Below are 20,288 nucleotides of genomic sequence, written 5' to 3'. Positions count from 1 at the left end.
ATATAAAAAAAGTGTCATTTATGTGGACATATATTCGAATGACTTCTATATAAGGCAGAAACTCACATTCTCAATACTACTGTATACCATCGCCTTTAATTAAGTTAAGTGAGACACCAAATCGAACTGAGTACTAATTTATATTTCAAATGGTTCGGGCAAAAGAATAGCATATATTTTTTTTTAATACACCAAATACATATGAGAGATTTGAACTCATGATCTTTTAATCAAAGACATTTGTCAATTACCATTGAAGTAAGTTGGTGATTCAATAATAACATATTTGATAATAAAATAAACATGGTTTGACAATTATAATAATCTAAATAAAACCCAATGAAATATAAGCATGCTTGGAAAACCCACTTTTATGCTCCATTAACAAAAAAAAAAAGTTGGCTAAAAAAAAAAGTTTGTGGCATTTAAAAAAAATACACTTTAAATCTTAAGTTCATGTTGTAGAAGTTTCTCGATTTTTTTTTAAGAAAGAATAATAAGTTTCTCTCTCTCTCTCTCTCTCTCTTATTTAGCTGATAGACTGACAACAAGTTATTTACTATTTAATTTCGTTTGTCACAGATAGATATAGATATTTTTAAAATTGTAATAAATTATTTAAAAAATATAATTGCATGGGAAGAAAATTTACTATACATTTTAAGTTTCATTATTTTTATTTCTAAAAAAAAGTTTAATTATTTTTGTGTGTGTCGGTATAAATGTATATAAATATTTTAGTAATGTTATAATTTAGATAAATTAGTTATATATTGATTTGTTTTTTCAGTAGTATATTAAACAAATTAATGTCATTTGGTACATTATATTTTAGCAATTAATATTACTTATTATAAATATCACACATGGATTTATATCAACAATCTATCATCTTTTCTTTTTTACTAATAAAATCTATCACTTTTTTTATGGGCATGAATTAAATGGTTAAATCTCTTTTATGTATTGTTTAAGTCAATAATAATAAAATAATATTTGTATTTATATTTTGAATAAATGAGAAAGGAGAAGATAGATACAAAATTTTATTTTATTATTCTAAAATATATACATAATTTTATTAGCAGAAAATGAAGAAATATGAATAATAAAATGCTTCTATCTACATATATACTGTGCATATAAAAGACAACATAAAGAAATTTTAATCTTCTAATTTTGTCCTTTAATTTTAATTATTTTGTCTATTAGCCAGAGAGTAATTTTCTCGCTCATATATCTATTTTTTTAAATATCCTCAAACTCCACCGATTCTATATCCCGCTCATAGCGACACTATCTCTCTTTCTCAAAATTCTCTCGAATCTCACCAATTCTATCTCCCCATCCCTCCCCATGTCACCATCTTAATTTCTATTTATTTTATCTTCAACCTATAAATTCAACTTTTCTCAATGATGTTCGGTATCTCAGATGCACAATTTATCTCTTATAATCTTTTAGTTACTTTCTTTATCATTCCCTCTTAGACTATTTTTTCCTCCACCCAATTAGTACTTTTTCTTTATTCATTTAAGTTTATTTGGAATCTGTAAAGGTGAAAAAGTAATATTTAGAAACAAAGAGAGAAAATTAGAAAGGTGAAAAATTGAAAGAGATAAATGTGTAAAGATTAAGAGACAATATTTAAAAAAATAGATAAAATTAGAGGAATTGAGAGAGTGATTTGTTTATGAATGAAAAAATTATCAAGATATTTAATAATAATAAAATGATAAATTCCACGTGAACTGCTAATTTTGATAGTAAAATAAAATTAAAAAAACTACTGACACACACCGGTGGTTTTTTTTAAGTATAATATGACTCGGCAGCACTCAGCAGTCGGCAACACAACAACTAAACGAAAATATTTTGCTTTATATTGCGCAAAAAAAAAAAAAAAAAACAAAAAAAACAAAAAAGAAAAAAGAAAAAAGAAAAAAAGAAGTTAGAACCCTAAACCCCGAGTCGCCTCCTGTTTTCCCTCGCTCCACACTGCATCAGCTGCATACAGAGAGAGAGAGGGAATGAAACTTCAGAGTCTCTGAGATCGAAATCAAACCCTAAAACCCAACCGAAGCTCCCCATTTTCTGCATCTCCATCCGAGCAATCGCTGCGATTGGCCTCAACCATGTCGGCTTTATCCAGAGGTCTCGTTTCTCGTTTCCGTCTTCTCTCCATCAATTCCGGCGCCTCTTCTACAATTTCCCCTTCTTCTTCGCGAACGCATCCCTCTTGTTACTACTTCTTCCGTTCTTTCAGCTCCGAGGATTTGATCCAGGCCGGCGACGTCTCCTCGCCTTCTTCTCCGATCATTGAAGCTAAGCCCGGTGTCATGGCCCCTAACTCGAAGCGGACGGGCGTCATTGCCGTCAAGTGTGGAATGTCGGCGCTGTGGGATAAATGGGGAGCTAGGATACCCATCACCGTGCTCTGGGTTGATGATAATATTGTGTCTCAGGTCAAGACAATCGAGAAAGAAGGTATCACAGCCCTCCAGGTATTACTTAACTCTCTTCTTCTCATTTTCATTCCATTGCCGGAGATAATTTTTGTTTCTCCTTCTTGTTATTATCACTGAGGAGTCTATTTTTGGAACACTATTCACTATTTTAATCTCTTGTGTTATGGCAGCACTTCACTTTCAAGTCCTTGGATTTTGGAATTATACTGAACTGAACTGCACGCCGTTTTGGATTAGTGTCTAACTATGAATACACTTAATTAGACCTAAATATAACCATCTGTGACAGTTTTTTAATTAATAACTGGGTTTTGTGGGTCATTATGCTCATGACCAACCTCCCTAATATTTGGGAGGATTCGCCCACTCCAAAGATAGCTCTGAGAGACAACAAGCGTTTTAGAAATTACTACCATTTACTCCCATTGTTGTTTTCAATATTTCTAAGAAAAAACCAGTTGTCTTGAGTATTAGACCATATGTATGAGGTTTGTTTTTTCAGTTTTAAAAATCTTATATCGCATAGGTAGGTGATAGGACTTGAGTTTATTGACCAAAGGTGCTATGCTATGGTGCTAGTTAGATTGGCTGTGGACAGAAGAAGGCGAAGCATTTGACAAAACCGGAATTAGGACATTTTAGGGCTCAAGGTGTTCCATTGAAGAGGAAACTGAGGGAGTTTCCAGTGTCAGCAGATGCACTTCTTCCAGTTGGTACAACAATTGGTGTTCGTCATTTTGTCCCTGGACAGTATGTTGATGTGACTGGAATCACAAGAGGGAAAGGTTTTCAGGTGAATCCATTGTAGCATTCCTCTAGTTTTTGAACTTGCACCCTTTACCATTTTATTTGTCATTCAATTCCTTATATTTGTTAATATGGTTAAGTTAGTTGCATATTTGAAGCCCTTAAGGTGCTAGGATCATTCGAAATAGAATTGACATGTGAATATCTTTTAGAGATACAATTTATGGATTTTAATGCCATCGCGGGAACATTGAGTGGTATAAATGTATGTCTCTCTTTGAATTTTGGTCAAATTATCTATCCAATGAAATAATGGATTTAACAGATTACGTTGCAACGCAATAATCGGCTGAATAACAAAGAATACTGTAACCACGAGAGTAAGCAATTATTTACACGAAACACAATAACCCCACCCAAAGCTTTTGACATGTTATCATGCTTAATCATGCTCCAACTTGTTTCTTGGCATGCATGCTTAATTAACTAACACTCTGCATGATCTGCAAGGTACAATGTAACTGTGAAAGTTACCATGCTGCACATGTATGTTAGACTAAGAGAACATGAACGGTTTCTCAATGAGGTCATGTGCATCCTTAAGGAGAAAAGAATAACACGATCCATGGATATAAATATAAGCATGAAAGTGTTTGTGGCTACAGAACCCTAGGAAAGACATGTACGTGGCTGATTATTTATGTGGAGCTATGATATTTGCTTTGTCTTCTCTACATGTTTGTGCCAGTTTGGCTGATTTTGGGTTGTATATTTGTGTCCCGAAAGTGATTCACGAGGTCCAATCCACAACTATCATATAAATAACTGTTTTCTTTCCATGTAGGTATATTATTTTTTCTGTTTCCCTAAAAGTGATGTCTCTCATGGCTAATTTTTTTTTTCTAACTGTGCACAGGGAGTGATGAAAAGGCATGGATTTAAAGGAATGCCAGCATCCCATGGAGCATCATTATCCCATAGAAGCCCTGGTTCTACGGGTCAGAGGGATGCTCCTGGAAAGGTGTGCTTATCTTGACGTTCATTTTTAAGATTGAGTGGTATATCAGTTCTCAAATGCGTTTTAGAGCTACCCTACCTGAAACATGTGCTGGATACTCACATTTGAGATAGTTGCTATTTCGTGTTCGCTTACTGGGTGGGTCTCTCTGATTCTGGGAGTTGTGCTGCTTCTCTCTCTCTCTCTCATGTCAATTTGCAAGGCTCCTTCTCAATGAATGAAAATTTTAGAGATGAGAATTAACAATTTACTAAACCATCATGGTGTGGCCTAGTGGTCAATAAGGGTCAAATAACATATGGCTTAGAGGGAATGACTTCAAAAGGTGGCCACATACCTAGAATTTAATATCCTATGAATTACCTTGGCAACCACATGTACTAGGGTCAGACAGTTATCCTGTGAGATTAGTCGAGGTGCGTGCAAGCTGGCTCGGACACTCACGGATATAAAGAAAAAGAATTTGGAATTTTACTAGGAGTGTTTAGTCAACAAATATGAATAGCTGGCACCCTGGGAAGTGTATGGTTTTTGGATTTAACTATGCTTTTGGATGGAATCAATATTAAGTAATATTTGGAAGTTACTACTTGTGGTTGCAATCTTGAAAATAATATCCTGACGAAACTTAATTTACTAAGTTTTAAGAGATTGAACCTGAATCCCTATACTGAATTTATCTTCAACAGAAGTACTGTGTTTGGATAGAACATACTTTGATTTAGTTTGTTGGAATCATGGAAACTTTTGTGTTGAATGGCAGAATCTCATTCCTGTTTCTAAAGATAAAGGAAAAAAATCCCATAATGTGGAATAATATCCTTGTGACTATGGTCCGTTATGTTAATGTAGTGAAGAATTGTAATTCTTTCTCTCTTTATATCATGTAATTTATGACAGTGAGAAAGCATATACTTATTTTGCAGGTCTTTAAAGGTAAAAAAATGCCTGGACGCATGGGTGGGAAGCAGAGAACTGTGAAAAATGTGTGGGTCTACAAAATTGACCCCGCAAGAAACTTGATATGGGTGAAAGGCCAAGTACGTTTCTTATAAAAACCTAATTCCAACTCCTGATCCAATCCATATTCTCTAGAGTCCTTGTTCTGTTTCTATGTTTGACCCATAAATTTCATACTCTTGGCACAACATGGTCTGAGATTATTGCTGCACACACCTTCAGGTCCCCGGTGCCGAAGGAAACTTTGTATTTATAAAAGACGCATTCTACAAGAAACCCGATAAGTCGATCCTTCCGTTTCCCACCTACTTCGCAACTGAAGACGAGGACTCCGAGAAGTTGGAACCTCTTGTTGCTGATCTTGGAGAAGTAGATCCATTTATGGTTGGAGATTGATTAGGAGTTGCCTTTTCAGCGCAAGTAGTGGATTTTGGTCTGCTTTTGGTTTTTTATTTTCAACTTCTGATAGTGTATGCAGGCGTGCTTATTGATGGCCCTGATGAGTAGTCAATTTCATTATAGAAATGCAGCTGGAGGATCTGTACGAGGAAATCCAACCTCTTAATGCGACGGTAATTTACCAATTTTTTTTCCCCTTTTCCCCCTTTTTCCTATTTGTTTATTTACAACCGCCATCTCAAACATGTACCTGAAATAGCCCTTTTGAAATAAAGAGTAGAGAAGAGGGAGGCTATAAATATTGAGAATTTTTGTTGAGTGGTTTTAACTTTTTATCCTTTTTGTTTATGTGAACTTGGAAAATAGATTGTTTATGGCTGCCATAGTTAGTAATATCTTAACTACCCGAGCGGTATCTCTTATGGGTTGGAAGTTCAAATCTCGTTCTTTTATTTGTAATGTAATATTCTTAAGGTTAAATTACATAATATATTATTGAACTTTGCTCTTTATTTAATAAACACTCAAATTCTTTCAAAAGTCTAAATACTACACCTTTCATAGACGTTTAAAAAGAAGTTGACCTATTAGTGTGGAAGTTTGTCTTGAAAGGAGAAGAAATCTGGAAGAAGCTATCAATTTTTCAAAATTGGATTAGCATAAAATTTGATAGACAATCCTTTATTTTTTTCAAACAAAAAGTCTAAGTCGGGTATTTTATTTTTATTCGTAACTTTGAACCAAGCTATAAGCAATGGTAAAAATTTTCAATTAAAATTGGTGGTTCAAAATGAATTTAATTTAATCTAAACGATTTTATTTGCTCTTTTAGTTTTTAAGCTGGCTGATTTAGATTTGGCTCTAGCTTTAATTTAGCTGGGATTGAATTTTTTTTTTCCGAACACGTCTTCAAATAACTGGTTTTTTTAGTTCAAATTAAAGGTAGAGATGAAAATTCAAACTTCTACGTTGTGAAGCAATTAAATTGTGTCAAAGTGAACGAGTTTGACAACCGTTAGTGCATTGTTTTGCACTAGTAATAAATAATTTAGTTTAGACAATTTAATCTTCTATAATTTAAAAATTTGTAAGTATGCAAAGTTTTGTTAATGGGAACTGTTGTAAAAAATTTCTGGTTCTATACAATGATATTACACCTTAACAACTTTTTTCATATTAGAATCTAAATCATACAAATTTTAAATAAAAAATTTTAAATTATTACAAATCTAAAAATACATGAATTAAATCCCTAGGTAGATAAGCACCAATTTCTCTTTTCCATTTATCATGTTTGACAAATTAGAAAATCATAAAATTTAAAATCATTTTAAATTTATTTTAAAAGTATCACTAATGATTTTAGAAAATCAATTTTACTAAATTTTTTTTTTCACTATAAATCATTCCCCAAAAGTTAAAAACAACCACGAAATGTGTTTCTTAAAATCTAATATGGGTACCATATTAACATTTAAAATGGAATCGTGGGACTAAAATTGTAATTTCACCGGAAAATTAACTTAAAACTAAAAAACGTTATTTATTTATAATGTGTGCACTGTGCAGATTGCAGAATTCTGCAGTTCAAAATTCAAACCCGAAGAGCCAAACTTGTCGACGATTTCTTCTCGTCGCCTCGCTCACCATTTTCAAATTTCATTTTCAAGTTTCTCTCTCCTCTCCTTTCCCAAAATTCTCTCTCTCTCTCTCCTCCTTCACGTCGATCGGATTCTCTCTCCGGCTCCGATTCCATTCTAGGGTTTCTGCTCCTCCGGCGAATGCTCCTCCTCCTCCTCCGATGAATCGGCCGCACAGAAACCTTCTTCTTCACCCCAATTCTCACTGCCAAGAATGCGGCACCTCTCAATCCCACTGCTGGATCCTCCACCACGTCCGTCTCAAAGCCTCCTTCCGCCGTCTCTGCACCAATTGCGTTCTCAAGAACAATCTCTCCGGTTTCTGCCCCGTTTGCTTCGATGTTTACGACGATTCCTCTCCCCCGCCCTCTCACCAGCGAGTTATGTGCTTCAGATGCCCTTCAATCTCCCACTTCTCCTGCGTTTCCGTCCATTTTTCTTCTACCTTCTTGTGCTCTCACTGCTCTGATCCTCGTTTTACCTTCTTCGACGGTTTCCACTCCGCCGCCCTCTCCCAGTCCGGCTCGGCCGCTGTTCTGGCTGACAACAGAGTCGTTGATTGTAAATCGGCTAGGGCGATCGTCGCTGCCGCTCGTGTCGCTGCTCAATCTATGCGGAGAGCGGCGGCTGACGCTAGGGCTGCGGCGGAGACGAAGATCAAGAATGCTGCATTTGCCAAGAAGCAGGCTACTCTCGCATTGGAGCGACTAGCTTTTCTCGTGCTACAGGAGGAGGACAGAAACGGATGCGTGAAGAGTAATAATGGAGATGCTGTTGCAGGTGAGAGGACGGTGGAAGAATCCAAGCTACAGGACAAGGAGGTAACAGCCATTCTCGAGCGGAAGAAGTGGAATCAGAGTCAGTAGGCGGCCAATCGATTTTGACGAAGGCAACTCAAGAAGGAAACTAACTGTAGAGAGTAATCTTTTTCGACTGTTTCATTCCATAGGGTATTTCAAAGATCAGTAGAATGCAGAGCGCGGAGGTACAATTAACCATCCATGGAAGCTTCTGGATCAATGTACCGATGATCTTTCTATATCAATGAATGCTAAGAAAGATCAGTAGAATGGACTTCTATGTAAATTTCAACATTGTTCTTGAGAACCATTCTTTGGGAGTTTCTCCTCATATTGAAATTCTATTGAGAATGGGACAGATTGTTCTACTCCTATTCATCCCAATTCTTTATTTATCATTTTTGTTTATGATTTGTCTTTCTTGAGTTGAGTTGCTCTATATATGGTTCTCAGTTTAGCAAGCATCTCATGGTTGTATGGGCGAGTGGACTCCATTATTGCCGCCTTTTGAGCTACTAGAATTGCCATTGGCGGAGCGGTGGGCACATCAAGACGGTGACAGCGACGGCGACGGCGGCCAGTGGTGCAGGTTTTTGGCTCTTAAAATTGACCATTTTTTCAGTCTTCGTCGTCTCTGTGAAATTCTGTCGAAAAAGGCTGCCATTGCAATGTTCTCGAGTATTTATTTCAACAAACGAAATCAGGTCTTCTGTCTCTTTCTGAGTTATCATTTCGCTTCGTTTTGGTTCAGACGATACGGCCGAGTCCGCTCGCTCGGCTCGCTGCCAATTAACCGAGTTAACTCACTGCATTTCCCTGTCCATTATTATTTTCTCTGGGTCCAAAAAAGAACCCTTTTTTCCTTGACAACCAAAAAAGAACGTTACTTTTAATTAATGGGGTTTTTTCCCCTTCTTTTATTTATTTCATCCCCAAAATAAATGAAAAAAGAAAAAAAAAGAGTCAATTACGATCAGGAACCCTAGAACAGAACGAGTCGAGTTGAACCCATTTCACCCAGATATTTCACTCGCGACTCACGATTCCACCAGCGATCCCACCAGCCCTTCTTCAAACTCCTCTTCTCTCTCTCTCTCTCTCTCTCCCTCCCCTCTCTTCCCTCTCTTCGCGCCCTTTAAGCCAAGAATCGAACCCCTCTTTTAATTCTCAGAAAGTAAAGAAAGATTATGAGCGTCGCCAATATGAGAATGCCGGTGAAGCGACCGGAAAGATTCTGAAAGGCCTTGAAAATCCCACATTCAAGATATTGAAGCTTGTACGGTTCTTTGTTTATCCTTACAAGTAATAACTTAGTTTCATATGATTCTTTCCAGTTTTTGTGTTCTGTGACTCATCTGTTTGCCGAAAGTCCAAACTGTTTTGAGTGATCATGACCTGTTTGGTTCTTTCCTTCAACTATCACTTACATGCTTATCTTCGTTGATTTCGATGAACTTTAGTCTCTCTCTGCTGATAGCATCAACATTTTATGTGGTGCTTAGGAAGGATGCCCGAGTCGATAAATGCTTAACTCATCTCAGGTTTAACTGCGTTTACAATTCCGCTAAGGTTCAAACTTCTTGCTTATGAAGAATTACTTTTCTCTCCACAATCTTGATTTTCATATTTCTCTATTTAAATAAGAAAATCCCATAATCTATTGGTAAAAATCAAGCAGTGATAGACATCACGAAAGGGAATCAGGATAGAATAGTCTAATTGGTGTCAACATAAATGCTCTTCATTGTATATTTTAGGTATCTTCTGATTGATTAATCAGCCACTGAAATCACACTGTCATTAGAGTTTACTGGTGGTTATGCTTTTCTGGCACGATCCTTGAACGATGTACTGATGGATATTTAAACTGATGCCAATTATACTTCAGCTCAGTTAGATTGATCAAGAAGACCAGTGGAATTTACCATAGTGGTGTATCGATGATGGCCCCAATTCGCTCCTCTGGATTTGTTGATCCAGGCTGGGAGCATGGAGTTGCTCAGGATGAAAAGAAGAAGAAGGTTAAATGCAACTACTGCGGGAAAATAGTTAGTGGTGGCATATATAGATTGAAGCAACATTTAGCACGAGTTTCAGGGGAAGTTACTTACTGTGACAAGGCTCCAGAGGAAGTATATCTGAGAATGAGAGAGAACCTGGAAGGTTGTCGTTCCAATAAGAAACCGAGACAATCTGAAGATGACGAACAATCATATTTGAACTTCCATTCCAATGATGACGAAGAAGATGGTTTACATGTTGCTTATAGAAGTAGAGGAAGGCAACTAATGGGAAGCAGGAATATTGCTGCTAACATGACTACTCTAAGGTCACTAAGATATGTTGACCCTGGGTGGGAACATGGTGTGGCTCAAGATGAAAGGAAGAAGAAGGTAAAATGCAACTATTGTGAAAAGATAGTTAGTGGAGGTATAAATAGGTTTAAGCAACACCTAGCCAGAATTCCTGGAGAGGTAGCTCCTTGTAAACATGCTCCAGATGAAGTGTATCTAAAGATCAAAGAGAATATGAAATGGCATCGTACTGGGAGGAGACATGGACATACTGATGCCAACGAAATATCAGCGTATTTTATGCAATCAGATAATGAAGATGAAGAAGATGAAAAAGAGGAATCCCTGCATCATATTAGCAAAGAAAGATTGATCGACGGTGACAAAAGACCGAGCAAAGATTTGAGAAGTACTTTCAGGGGAATGTCCCCTGGTGGTGGATCTGAACCATCGGTTAAAAGATCTAGGTTAGATTCTGTTTTTCTGAAAACCACCAAAAGACAAACTGAACAGGTGCACAAACAAGCATTAGTTAAAAGAGGGGCCAATAGGAGGTCACGCAAAGAAGTGATGTCTGCAATTTGCAAATTCTTTTGCTATGCAGGAATTCCTTTTCAATCTGCAAATTCTGTTTACTTTCACAAGATGTTGGAGACAGTTGGTCAATATGGACCAGGCTTGGTTGGCCCTTCATGTCAACTGATTTCTGGTCGGTTTTTACAGGAGGAAATTGCAACCATTAAGAATTACCTGGTTGAGTTGAAGGCCTCCTGGGCAATTACTGGTTGTTCTTTACTGGTAGACAGCTGGAAGGATTCAGATGGTAGGACATCTATGAACTTTTTGGTTTCTTGTCCCCGTGGTGTTTACTTTGTCTCTTCAATCGACGCCACTGATATAGTAGAAGACCCTTCAAACTTTTGTAGGGTGCTTGACGGAGTGGTAGATGAAAATGGAGGGGAAAATGTGGTGCAGGTAGTTTCTTTGCTCCAATTATCTACTAGTTTCTAACCTTAATTACCGTGTCCTTGCAACTAATTGTTTTTTGTTTCTCCATTATTTTCTCAGGTAATTACTGAGAATACTCCCAGTTATAAAGCTGCTGGCAAAATGCTCGAGGAGAAGAGAAGACATTTATTCTGGACTCCATGTGCGACGTATTGTATTGATCACATGCTTGAAGATTTTTTGAAATTGAGATCTGTGGAAGATTGCATGGAGAAGTGCCAAAAAGTTACCAAGTTTATTTACAATCGGAACTGGTTGTTAAATGTCATGAAGAACGAATATACCCAGGGGATGGAACTTCTGAGACCCGCAGTTACTCAGAATGCCTCAAGTTTTGCTACTTTGCAGTGCTTGCTGGACCACAGAGCTAGTCTACGGAGAATGTTTATCTCCAATGAGTGGACTTCTTGTAGGTTTTCTAAATCTGGTGAGGGAAAAGAAGTAGAGATGATTGTATTAAATGCTTCATTTTGGAAGAAGGTGCAATATGTTTGTAAATCTGTGGAACCAGTATTGCAAGTTCTTCAAAAGGTTGATTGTGTTCAGAGCTTGTCAATGTCATCTATATATAATGACATGTACAGAGCCAAGTTTGCTATAAAATCCATTCATGATGATGATGCCAGGAAATATGGACCATTCTGGAATGTGATAGACAACAACTGGAATTCTTTGTTTTGCCACCCTTTACATATGGCTGCTTATTTCTTAAACCCATCATACAGATATCGTCCTGATTTTGTGGCGGTATGCATGTAACTCTTTGTTGGGGATGCAAATTCATGACGCTCTCTTTTCTCAGTTACATTTCCTTTGTTTATGCAGCATTCGGAGGTGGTTCGTGGACTTAATGAATGCATAGTTCGGCTAGAGTCCGACAATTCCAGAAGAATTTCTGCATCTTTACAGGTAATGGATGGAGCCTGTCTATTATATTTTCTTTTGTTTATTATCTTCACTGCTTTGATGTTGGATGTCCCAGATTTCTGACTATAATTCAGCGAAGTCTGATTTTGGAACTGAGTTGGCCATTAGTACAAGAACAGAGCTTGATCCAGGTAATAGTCGGATTATCCTTCTGTATTTAATATCCTATGTTATTGATAAATTTGCACTCCATGAGCATTGTAAGAGAACTTTTCTGTTGTGCAATAATTATAATATTGTTGAATTATAGTCAGTCATCACTCATCAGTTTCATTTTTGCTTGTTTAAATAGCTGCATGGTGGCAACAGCATGGAATAAGTTGCTTAGAGCTGCAACAAATAGCTGTTCGCATACTGAGTCAGACATGTTCATCTTTGTGTTGTGAGCACAACTGGAGCCCATTCGATAAGGAACGCAGTCAAAGGCACAATGGTTTGTCTCAGAGGAGAATGGCTGATATGTTGTATGTTCACTACAACCTGCGACTTAGAGAACGCCAACAAAGAAAGCGATCCAGTGACTCTATTTCTCTTGATCATATTCTTACGGAACATTTACTGGATGAGTGGATTGTGGAACCCCAGAAACAAGGCATGCAGGAAGATGAGGTATGCGAGTCATACTGTCTTTACCTGCAAAGAAATTTCATAATATGCGAGCAATAATAAGTGATCTCTTACTTGTTCCAATGGACTGTAGTCCACAAACTAACATGTAGTGGATGACATGTCTTATGTCTTTCAAATGTCAGATTTTGTTTATGGAAAACCGGAACTGGGGGTTAACAACAGTCTCGCTCATGGCCCATCCCGTAAATTCCAAAGGAGGCTTCGCCCACCCAGATTAATTCTAGGAGACAAACAGGGTTTTGAATTATTAAGTTCTCTAATTGGGGTTTAATTGGGAGGGTATCTCCAAACACCCATAGCCTTTACCGATAGGACTGCCCTTTTGGAGAAGTTTTAGATCTCAAAATCATTAGTATGAAATTCAAAGCAGATCAATTTAACATCTAAACTAAACTTTGGTCAGAATCTTCCTGGAGATGGAGCCAAGATATGTAGCTCAACGCATAAAAAAAAGAAATTTGGGGAAGAGATTCTAGAATAGATGAGTGAGTCACAAAAGATCTAACATCAAAACATAATATTGGAGTGGGAGTGGGAGTGGGATGAACTCATTCTATTGTAGCTAGTATGCTGCAAATCTTGCCGTCGATGGACTCATTCTATTCATTAAGTTTTCATCAAAGCAGCTTGTCTTGCCCGTGCAGTTGCCCTTGCTTCATAAGACTGTCTCGGGGTTCTCACGGTAAACGCGATCCGTAATGCATTGCATAGCCAGCCTGTGATACAAAATTCCTATTCAATTGTCATTTTTACATGGCTTCTGACATCATTCTGTAGTTGAAAACTCATACTTAATTATCTCAGGAAATCCTTTGTCCTGGAATGGAGCCACTGGATGCGTATGAGAATGATTTGATTGATTACGAGGACGGGACTTCGGAGGAGGGCCGGAAGGGTTGTCTTCAACTTGTTAGTTTGACTGATGTAGAAACTTTGGATGTCAATCCTGCCAATGGAGGCGCGTCGACCGACAATGATGCTGATGTTAAGTTCTACGATGACGAGCTAAGTGACTAATACAGGTATGCAACTTAACCTGACACTGTATCAGTTTATTGAAATGAAAAATGAGTTGAGTTCACCAGCCATTGCCTGGCTCTAAGTGATTTGTGGCTTAAAATCTTTTTGCCTCTGCTATCTACAACCCTGTAATGGGTGCTTGTACAATTATAAAAGGTTCCTACCTTTTATGAAATCCAGACAGAAAATTGTTCAAAGTTATTAGTTCTCCAATTCCTTTTGTTCTGACTTTGAGTAGGCTAGATTCTGATTTGTCTTAAAAGTAATGCTTAGAATAGGGTTAATTTGCTGATGTGGTTTGTCTTGAGATAAGATAATATCTTTTTCAAATAGGTTGTTTTATTTTTGAAATTAGTTAGATCTCAAAAGTAACTTTTAAGGTATCAAACGGTAAAAGTGAATGTTTCTTATTGAAAGTTTAAATACTATTTTGGTCCATGTTATTTCGACTTTGTTTCATTTTGGTCCATGTAATTCCAAAATGTTCATTTTGGTTCTTATACTTCAACTTTTGTTCATTTTAGTCTCTGTACTCTCAAAACGTCTACTTTGGTCTCTATACTTTAAAAGAGTGGTCATTTTGATTTTTGTTTCATTTCAGTCGATCATAACACTTCACTCTCTAAATTCCTTGAAATATACCCGAACATTTTTATTAAAGAGGTTTCACTGTATATAAATTTGTGTTAAGATTTCACAAATAGAAACCAATTGGTCGTGATTTTAAATTACAGAGACCAAAGTCGACCGTTTAAAAGTACAATGATAAACTAAAATCAAAGTAAATGGACGAGTATAGTATTTAAACTTGGTTTTGAAACATGTTTTCATGAATACATTATTTTATTTTTTAGATTTCATGTTATATTCTCTTATTTCAAGAAAAAAAAAAAACAAGACAAATCAACGAGTCTCCCGAGGTTCTGTTGTATTCACTTTACAGCTACCTTACAATACACGTATCTATGCCCAACTTGGCAACTTCCTCATAACTAAATAATGGTCCCCTTGGACCACAAAACCACCTCATTGATTGAATCAAAGTTTCTTATCCTCACATGTCAATGGGCGTCGTTGTTTAGGTTTAAGTAGACGGTTTTAGAAGTCTAAATTTACAAGGGTGTGAAGCTACTGTCTATATGATAGTTTTGCTTCATCGTCTTGCTTCGTAAAGTTTCGACTTTACTTAGTCCTTTTTGCTAGTATAGATCTCTTGATTTGGAGTGGAGATGTTGGCTATGCAGGTTTTTTTGAGTGGGGATTTTCATGGTGAGTTATCTATCAAGTCCGTTGGTTTCTCCAATTACACTCTTGATTTCGAAAACTCCTCCAAACATAGATAGAGTAGACTGACTTGATCTCTCCAATTACACTCGAGTTTGAAAACTCCTTCAAACGTAGAGTAGACTTGGGAATAGGAAGCCAAATGCCATTTTTTTAACATAATGAGTGATTCGAACATTTCATAACCGTTTTCAACTAGAAATGAATTTAATATGATATAATACGATAGATAATGTCAACCTGAATATAATTCAGTGGCCACCCAACCTGTTGTATGGTAAAAAAATGCAATAATTAATAATATGGGAGGATCTTACAAATCATTTATTAAGAAGTTTAATAATTAAATAGATTATTTATAAGTTGTCGGTTAGTTTTGTGATTATGAAAACTTTGTCGTGTTTCAAATTTGTGTGCTAAATGTAATAGAAGATTAAGATGGTGATGTGACTGACTAGATGTTGACGCCATAGCAACTTTACTAAAATTAGAACTAAAAATGTAGGATTGAAATTGATGTAAACATAGGACTTACAAATACTTCAAGATAAATTATTTTAAAATAGACTTCGTTAATGTTTTTACTTGACTTTTATTTCTTATTTTGACCTTGCTGAACTGACCTTAAGGTTGTTACTAATTTATTTAACGCAAACAGCCATACCATTATTAAATATTATGAAAAAAGTAATATGGTAGAAAAAAAGTAAATACTAACATCGAAACATTTATTTACATATTTTCTAATATTAAATCAAAAATCAAATGTCTATTTATATGGTAAAACTTTACTCTCCAAAAACTTAAAAAATTGGTTTTCAAAGCTGTAGAATAAATAAAAGAATTATTAAATGAAATAAAAATAAATAAATACAACCCTATATAGTTTTATAGTAATTTAAAAATTAATAAGCAACTTAATCTGGATAAACAGTTGAACCAACTTTTTTTTTTTGTTTAACTACAACATGTGGTGGAGGTTTGAACTCATGACCTTTTGACCAGAGATATGTGTCTTAATCACTTGAGATATCTGGTTGAACCAACTTAATCCATAGCGTTTTCATTTATTTAAATCCAACTCAATTCAAGTCGTGTGGATTGGATTTGGATAGATCGATTTTTTCGAGTCATGAGTTTTTTTAACCTCCCTACCATGCTATAGTTCTAAACTCTAAAAGAGCTGCAGATTTCTTTTTCCTTTTTTTTTTTTTTTTTTTTTTTTTGCTTTTTTGGTATAAAACAAAGGCAGAATATACAGGGAAAGGGAAAGGGAATGCAATTACTAAATTCCAAGTTAATTATTACAATTGGATCAAATTCAATACCAAATGCTCTATGGGAATACGATTCCTCTTTCTCCTCACGGCAGAGGCTCTTGTGAATCCCCCAGACGAGACAGGTGAAGATATGCATCTGTTCCTGTTTACAGTAGTTCAATAACAACATTAGTTATCGGCCCGAAAAAACAAGCATATTGATCAACCGTGAATTTGCACAGAGAAGCAAGACGTTGGCAACAATTATCATTTGAATTCGGCTGAGCTACTACTACCATAGACTCGTGGATATACTTCCCATCAACTCTGCAATTGATGGAGTCTAAAAGAAAGTAAAACGTCCTGTCTCTGTCCCCGTCCCCAACTACCAAAGGCAATTTAATTATGCAAATAAGTAGAATGAATGACAATCAGTGATATGGATGTGAGAACTGTACATGATTCGATTTCAACAGATACTAATTGGGGAGGAAAGACCAATCAATGAAGGAACCGAAAAACGACGACATGACTAAAAGTAATATTTTGGAAACTACTACTCACATGACTAAAACAATCAGAATGTACTTACCATATCCTTCCATGGAGATCACTTGCAGATCCCCACCAAAATAGCGAGCATACAGACGGCTTATTGGAAGGCCATAGCCATATCCAGCCATTGTCACCAAATCTGCTGTACCCAAATCCGGATGTTCATCCAGCGGGTTTCTGGCAGTGGTGTAAAGGTAAGTGAAAATTTTGGGGAGGCCGCTTCGGGGTATGCCACCGCCCTCATCGGATACCTAGCGAAGTCAGTAGAAGGCACACTTATTTGAAAACTGCATAGAGAAATGAAGTTCCTTAACTTTGGGAATGCACAAGAGCAGTACCTTAATGGTGACATCCTCAATTCCATCAGCAACTATGATTCTAACAGGAGGATAAACTTTATCAGAATCCATGAAACGCTCTTGCACGGCACGTAACGAGTTCTTAACCAACTCAAAGACCATAAGTTGCAAGTGTGTTGGAACATAACTGGAAAAGTAAACGATATAAGAACTGAATATGTAAGACCAGAACAGAACAGAGAGCAGTTGCCCCAACATCATGCATGCCACAAGGCCACAAGTCACCCACACTCAGAGAAATTGGCATAGATCAGAAACACTCAGAACAGAGTGAATAAAGTTTAAAGCTGAAGCGTTTATCGTAAGCAACACATGGAGTCAGAGCGAAGAACTTACGGAAATGTAAAATTAGGATCTCCATAGATTTTGATATTAGGGGCACTGCCATACTCACGTAAACAGATCGCACGAGCATCCTCACTGGCACTCTGTGCTACCTCCATAGGTGACATTTTTGTATGTATATATCCTACACAGTCAGGAGGGGGATTGGGATTGTGCAATTCCACGTGCTGCCCTGAGTTACAATCGAATTTTGTCAACGACGTATTAAGCCTTTGAAAAACATAAAAGAATAGTAAGATTTGAATATTCCCATACCCCACTTCAAGAGAACTTAAAAGTACATAGACAGAATAGAGAAGGAAGTGGGGAAGACAGAAACGATCGAGACTCAGGGACTTCTGACTAAGGCACATGAAATTCAACTAACCAATGAGCATACGAATCCCAATTCTTGACATGTAAAAACGGTCCAAAAACTGATGAATCTCCCGAAGATCTTGATGCCCAATATTGCTTGGACCCAGGCTTTTCTTCAGTTGTTGAACACCTAAAGCCATCGTTGGAACCACATTATTATGTCTCACCTTGATTGCCTTTATCATTTGAGTGAACTCTTGTTCATCATCTGAACTCTTTATCTCGGGAAAAGACCGAAGGTCACGGAAAGAATCCAAGTACCAGTCACGAACCTAAAGAAAAAAAAAAAAAAAAGTAAACGCAGTATCCCTGGAAAACTGAAACACAACTTCAAAAGTAAATGGTAGTACTAAAAATTACTTAGATAGAATCCTGCCTTTACATGCACTGTGAAACTCAAATAAGAAACTAATAGGCCAAGTTTGGGAAACTGTTTCAAAAACAGTTTTCTGCTTTCAAATTTCAAAATCGTTCTTGAAGATTGTGATTAAATAATCTGTAACAGTTCATATTATTGAGAACATTGAGATCACTATTCACAAGCATGTGACTTTGACATGACTAATAACTTCATTTTTCTGAAACACAGGCAGTTTCTAGAACAACTTTAAGAAACAATTGCCAACAAACATTGTTCCAGAAATTCATTCCAAACAGCAGAAACTTTTCTGAAAAGATTTCCCAAACAAATCCCTACTACATCCAAGCATTTCATTATGCATGCAAGTACTTTCCTGAGGCAAAATATGTCTTAAATATAGCCTTCATATAAAATACAACAAAGATTCGAACTCTTAAAAGCAAGCAAAACGCAATCACCAGCAGAAAACTGTTAACCAGCAAAAGCACTTTAGGATGTTCAAGTCAAAAAGGAATCTTCTACAATAGCTATGAATAGAATTAAATAACTGCACAGAATTTTGCCAACTGCCCTTAATGAATAAATAAATCCAGCATGAAAAGATTAGGATCCAAAATTGGAAATCTGAAACAAACAAGTAAATTTCCAACAGAGAAAGGGGCTGAAAAAAGTGATGATCAGAAACCACAATCAGAAGCCAATGAAGTGAAATGATGAAACCTTCTCTGCCAGACACAAGAAACATTATATCCATTAAAGATATTCGAAATTGCCCACTGCCAGAAATTCCTCATACATTCGAGATTTCAAAAAAAAAAAAGAAAAGAAAACACAACCAATTCAGGGAAATGCAAAGCAGATAAAAGGGGTGAAAACCAACCTTCAAAACAGCAGGTTTCGCAGAGAGGCCATAGGGAAGATTCTCGAGTTCAATAGCTCTTCTGGCAATCCGAATGGGAAGCTCCTTGTGAAGAAACTGGGCAGAAATGAGCAAATTCTTCTCAGTCGGCTTCGACCCGAACTCCATCATGTATCGCAAACTGACCCCCGTCTGTTTCATACAACCCCATTTCTGGACCTCGTCGATCAGGCTCTTGGGGAAGGTCTCGCAGAGTTTCTTAGCCGCCATGGCTCAAAGAGGGAGCCCAGAACGAAAATCCCACCAAGGAAATGGAAGAAGGAACCGGCATGCAAGCCAAGATTAAGAATTCGAGGCCAAACAAACAGACAGAGAAGACGAGGTTCGGGAAATCGAGGGAGCTCTTCAAATTAACGACTCTCAGATTATTTGCTTGAATTCAGAGAATTTTCCTTCTCTATAATAACGCCCTCTTCAGAGAAACTTTTTTAGGGTTGGAATTTTAACCACATCACAGTACATGGATGGAATGGAACTGGATCAGGTAAAAAGATGAATAAATAATTTATAAAAATAAAAAAGAAGACGAAAAAGAAAAAGGAAAATTTTCATCAAATTTGGGGCAGTTTTGTTCATTTTTGCATTAGTTTTTACATCAAAAATAGAAATTGTCCTTTTTTTTTGAGAAAATAAATAATACGTATCATTTTCCTATTTATATAAGAAAAAGAATGTTTTTTTTATTACTTCTAAACTTGGCATATTATCAATTTTTATCCACCAAAAACGTAGTTTAGTAGTACTTATTACTATCTTAAAGATTTATGGTTCAATCTCTCCTCTGGTAATTATTAACTGGAAAAAAAATTAAATTATTTACTGTAGTTGTCGATGTGACAAATTATATTAATTAAATGATATATGTTCGATATGAATAACGAATGGTGGTGGCAAAGACATGTTGGTCGCCGAAAAAAGGTAGGTGAAAGAGAGCAGAA

General features: G+C 36.5%; 4 protein-coding genes across 9 annotated transcripts; 3 read left to right on the top strand and 1 right to left on the bottom strand.

The window, feature by feature from the left end:
* Positions 1-1,923: 1,923 nt before the first annotated feature.
* Positions 1,924-6,031, top strand: RPL3P (ribosomal protein L3 plastid). The gene is made up of 5 exons (XM_022282520.2): positions 1,924-2,504; positions 3,052-3,261; positions 4,132-4,236; positions 5,160-5,273; positions 5,416-6,031. The coding sequence occupies exons 1-5, from the start codon at positions 2,136-2,138 to the stop codon at positions 5,587-5,589; spliced, it is 972 nt and encodes a 323-aa protein (XP_022138212.1). The 5' UTR covers positions 1,924-2,135; the 3' UTR covers positions 5,590-6,031.
* A 1,028-nt stretch (positions 6,032-7,059) lies between these two features.
* LOC111009209 (PHD finger family protein) lies at positions 7,060-8,410 on the top strand. Its single transcript, XM_022282215.2, has one exon. The coding sequence runs from the start codon at positions 7,145-7,147 to the stop codon at positions 8,096-8,098; it is 954 nt and encodes a 317-aa protein (XP_022137907.1). The 5' UTR covers positions 7,060-7,144; the 3' UTR covers positions 8,099-8,410.
* Positions 8,411-8,775: 365 nt separating this feature from the next.
* On the top strand, positions 8,776-14,124 carry LOC111009208 (hAT dimerization domain-containing protein). 6 transcript variants are annotated; one of them, XM_022282210.2, is made up of 8 exons: positions 8,776-9,308; positions 9,535-9,601; positions 9,921-11,301; positions 11,395-12,081; positions 12,160-12,243; positions 12,317-12,392; positions 12,554-12,870; positions 13,696-14,124. In XM_022282210.2, the coding sequence occupies exons 3-8, from the start codon at positions 9,973-9,975 to the stop codon at positions 13,906-13,908; spliced, it is 2,706 nt and encodes a 901-aa protein (XP_022137902.1). In that variant the 5' UTR covers positions 8,776-9,308; positions 9,535-9,601; positions 9,921-9,972; the 3' UTR covers positions 13,909-14,124. The 6 variants fall into 6 exon arrangements, 5 of the variants coding, with proteins under 5 accessions (XP_022137902.1, XP_022137903.1, XP_022137901.1 ...); XM_022282211.2 differs by having other exon boundaries at positions 9,493-9,573; XM_022282209.2 differs by having other exon boundaries at positions 9,493-9,601.
* Positions 14,125-16,451: 2,327 nt separating this feature from the next.
* On the bottom strand, positions 16,452-19,814 carry PDK (pyruvate dehydrogenase kinase). Its single transcript, XM_088124586.1, has 6 exons — positions 19,312-19,814; positions 18,081-18,342; positions 17,705-17,885; positions 17,348-17,495; positions 17,047-17,260; positions 16,452-16,617 (listed from the first exon to the last, which is right to left on the bottom strand). The coding sequence occupies exons 1-6, from the start codon at positions 19,558-19,560 to the stop codon at positions 16,559-16,561; spliced, it is 1,113 nt and encodes a 370-aa protein (XP_087980712.1). The 5' UTR covers positions 19,561-19,814; the 3' UTR covers positions 16,452-16,558.
* Between the last annotated feature and the right edge of the window lie 474 nt (positions 19,815-20,288).

Source organism: Momordica charantia (genome assembly GCF_013281855.1).
Source record: "Momordica charantia cultivar OHB3-1 chromosome 5 unlocalized genomic scaffold, Mcharantia_2.0 BLBB01000005.1, whole genome shotgun sequence".
NCBI lineage: Eukaryota > Viridiplantae > Streptophyta > Magnoliopsida > Cucurbitales > Cucurbitaceae > Momordica > Momordica charantia.
This window is presented reverse-complemented; position numbering and strand designations above follow the sequence as displayed.

Bases quoted from the DNA above. Each gene is read 5' to 3' on its own strand.
- RPL3P (XM_022282520.2), top strand. From the start codon at position 2,136: ATGTCGGCTTTATCCAGAGGTCTCGTTTCTCGTTTCCGTCTTCTCTCC. The intron at 2,505-3,051 runs GTATTACTTAAC...GGTGCTAGTTAG, and splicing joins AAGGTATCACAGCCCTCCAG to ATTGGCTGTGGACAGAAGAA. The intron at 3,262-4,131 runs GTGAATCCATTG...AACTGTGCACAG, and splicing joins CAAGAGGGAAAGGTTTTCAG to GGAGTGATGAAAAGGCATGG.
- LOC111009208 (XM_022282210.2), top strand. From the start codon at position 9,973: ATGATGGCCCCAATTCGCTCCTCTGGATTTGTTGATCCAGGCTGGGAG. The intron at 11,302-11,394 runs GTAGTTTCTTTG...TTATTTTCTCAG, and splicing joins GAGGGGAAAATGTGGTGCAG to GTAATTACTGAGAATACTCC. The intron at 12,871-13,695 runs GTATGCGAGTCA...TAATTATCTCAG, and splicing joins AAGGCATGCAGGAAGATGAG to GAAATCCTTTGTCCTGGAAT.
- LOC111009209 (XM_022282215.2), top strand. From the start codon at position 7,145: ATGTGTGCACTGTGCAGATTGCAGAATTCTGCAGTTCAAAATTCAAAC.
- PDK (XM_088124586.1), bottom strand. From the start codon at position 19,560: ATGGCGGCTAAGAAACTCTGCGAGACCTTCCCCAAGAGCCTGATCGAC. The intron at 17,886-18,080 runs GTTAGTTGAATT...ATTGTAACTCAG, and splicing joins TGGGATTCGTATGCTCATTG to GGCAGCACGTGGAATTGCAC. The intron at 17,496-17,704 runs GTAAGTTCTTCG...TTACTTTTCCAG, and splicing joins GATCCTAATTTTACATTTCC to TTATGTTCCAACACACTTGC.